This window comes from Elephantulus edwardii, unplaced genomic scaffold (genome assembly GCF_000299155.1).
Source record: "Elephantulus edwardii isolate Elephantulus edwardi_28Jun2011 unplaced genomic scaffold, EleEdw1.0 scaffold00528, whole genome shotgun sequence".
Classification (NCBI taxonomy): Eukaryota; Metazoa; Chordata; class Mammalia; order Macroscelidea; family Macroscelididae; genus Elephantulus; species Elephantulus edwardii.
The window spans coordinates 330,057-333,232 of NW_006400278.1; the positions used below are offsets into that span (position 1 = coordinate 330,057).

Here is a 3,176-nt window from a genome sequence, read left to right on the forward strand (position 1 = left end):
AAAGGATTTCTTCATGGAAGCGTCTGTGTCTGGTAGCTCCTTTTCTCTTCTGTCATTCAGTGAATTTAGATCTATGAACTTTCCTAAGTGTACACCCTAACTTTTTTGCGTCCGATTCAAGGACTAGTCTTTTTGGACGTGGGCTAGAACACTCATTTGTTGCTCTTCTGTGCTTGTGGTGGTGGTGGTCTTCTTCCAAATTGGATCCGACTGGCACAGGAGGAGATGGCCCCTCCTGCTCCACCACAGCATCTGGTGGATTCGAACCACGTGCCTTTGGGTTTCCAGCACAGATTCTTGCCACTAGGCCGCCTAATTCTCTAAGGCTCCTGTGTGGAGAAGCTCTATGCAATCGTTACTATGCTATGGATCTTTTGCCAATTGAGAAATAGACATTTTCATGAGCCAGTTGGAAAAAAAAATGGCTTTTTTTTTGGCTGGTTGTTACAAATTACGAGATCACTGGACACTCTTTTCTGCATCACCCGGCCTGTCCTAGAGCCATTTTTCTGTTTTTCCTGTGATATATGTGCCGTGTCATGTTATGTGAGTCCCTTGTGATATTGTGTGTGTACACATTACATTGTGCATTGTCATGTGTGTACTGTTCTGTGTGATGTCGTGTGTGCTGTGTGAGTCATCTCTGTAATTATCCACCCAGGGGAAACTCATTTATATCATCATGCCTTTGATTTGTTTCAGAAGGGATTCGTAGCGAACAGTTTACCATCCAGGGTCAGAGTGCTGAAACTCAAAGAGGTGCCCGCGTGACTGTTGGTTCAGAGCAGCCAGATGTCTGTCGCTTTCTTTTCTTTCTGTGTTGTCAGAATTATTTTTGTTATATAGCAGGCCTTGACCACGTCAATGACGGAGAAGCATTATCCCCTGAATGTACTCAGCTGACATTCTTTGAGACGACCCACCCTTGGTCTTCCATGTTGCAGAAAATGGTAAAACTGTGTGGCAAAGAACATCTACATAAAATCCGAGAGAACTACTGGAGGTGAGTATCATAAAAAACAAAAAAAAGCAGACCATTAACAAAACACAAGAAATACTCGTGCTAAACATTGTGACTTTGGAAACAGGTTTCTGAAAGTGTAATAAGATTTATAAGTGCAGTTCTAGGAATCATATCTTTGTAAATGAAGTCATGTGAGACTCAGAGATGTTATACCCACACATCTTCATTTGGTTTAATTGTCGGCATACAGGAACACCCTGAGTTACAACTGTGTGCTGTTTATTTTTCCCAGAGGTCAAACAGTACAGGAGGTGTGTGAAGGGATTGAAGACACTCACCCTGGGGACATGTGCGTCAGATTTCCAAGTTATTCCCGCAACCGTGTTGACGTAAACCTGTTGAGGACTGACCTTGGTGACACCGGCCATGAATGTAAGAAATGTGGCAAAGATTTCTGTACCTTCTCTTCATTTTGGATCCATGTGGTAGATGAACATCAACCTACAGAATGTGCTGAGACCTGCAGGAATCCTTTCCCTTTAGTTTCCAAAGAAGCATTTAATTTTCTAGAAAAGCTTTATGAGTGTATTGAAAAGGGGAAACTCTTTTCTTCATCTGCCCCCCTTACTAGTACTTCAGACAGCACAGGAAACAGAAACATTGACAGTGTAGAGAATCCTTATAATGGTAAGGTATGTGGAAAATCTTTGCGCTCTTTGTCATGCCTGAGGAGACATGAGAGAACACATACAGATGAGAAACCTTATGAGTGTCACCAGTGTGGGAAAACCTTTCCTCGGCTTTGTCTTTTAACTCTCCATGCCAAAGTGCACTCAGGAGAGAGACCTGTTCAGTGTACAGACGGTGGGAAAACCTTTTCTCCATCAGGTCGCCTCACTTCACACAGAGCAGTTCACACAGGGGAGAGACCTTATGAATGTCAGGACTGTGGGAAAACATTTTCACGAGCAAATATCCTAACTGTACATCGGAGAGTTCACACAGGAGAGAGACCTCATGAATATCAGGACTGTGGGAAAACCTTTGTCCAATCCAGTGACCTCAATGTACATAGAAGAATTCACACAGGAGAGAGACCTTACGAATGTCAGGACTGTGGGAAAACATTTACCCGGTCAAGTCTGCTCGGGCTACATAGAAGAATTCACACAGGGGAGAGACCTTACGAATGTCAGGACTGCGGGAAAAGATTTTCGCGATCAGATAACTTCACTGTACATAGAAGACTTCACACAGGAGAGAGACCTTATGAATGTCAGGAATGTGGGAAAACATTTTCAGAATCACGTGTGTTCAAAAAACATAAAAGATTCCACACAGAAGAGAGACCTTATGAATGTCAGGAATGTGGGAAGACATTTTTACAATCACGTCAGCTCACTGAACATAGGAGAATTCACACAGGAGAGAGACCTTACGAATGTCAGGAAGCTGGGAAAGCATTGACCTTGTCAAGTCCGCTCACATCACCTGGAAGAACTCCCACAGGAGAAAGACCTTACGAATGTAAGGTATGTGGGGAAACATTTCTCCACTCACATCACCTCACTGCACATAGAAAAGTTCACACCGGTGACAGACCTTACGAATGTCAGGACTGTGGGAAAGCCTTTGCACAATCATGTCACCTCACTGAACATAGAAGAATTCACACAGGAGAGAGACCTTACGAATGTCCGGACTGTGGGAAAAAGTTTTTACAATCAAGGCACCTCACGTCACATAGAAGAATTCACACAGGAGAGAGACCTTACGCATGTCAGGACTGTGGGAAAACATTTGCACAATCAAATCAACTCACTGAACATAGAAGAGTTCACACAGGAGAGAGACCTTACGAATGTCAGCAATGTGGAAAAGCATTTCCACACTCAAGGTACCTCAAGATACATAGAAGAATTCACACAGGAGAGAGACCTTACGAATGTCAGGAATGTGGGAAAACATTTACACATTCAGGTGCCCTCACTGTCCATAGAAGAACTCACACAGGAGACAGACCTTTCGAATGTCAGGACTGTGGGAAAACATTTCCACATTCAAGTATGCTCACAGGACATAGAAGAATTCACTCAGCAGAGAGACCATAGGTGTTGCAAACCGAGGGTAAAGTGTTTTTATCATTATTAATAATGAGACTTGACTACCGGGAATAATACAGAACAGAGAGTGTGAACAACGGGGCTAGCAG

General features: G+C 43.3%; 1 protein-coding gene across 1 annotated transcript in view; it reads left to right on the forward strand.

Moving 5' to 3' along the window:
- The window catches only part of LOC102864723 (zinc finger protein 675-like), an 18,998-nt gene extending 15,923 nt beyond the window's left edge, over nucleotides 1-3,075 (forward strand). Inside the window, exons 3-4 of the mRNA XM_006903176.1 lie at nucleotides 1,993-2,287; nucleotides 2,540-3,075. Of these exons, the coding sequence (XP_006903238.1) occupies nucleotides 1,993-2,287; nucleotides 2,540-3,075 (831 nt within the window). The remainder of the gene's footprint in view (nucleotides 1-1,992; nucleotides 2,288-2,539) is intronic.
- Nucleotides 3,076-3,176: the final 101 nt, after the last annotated feature.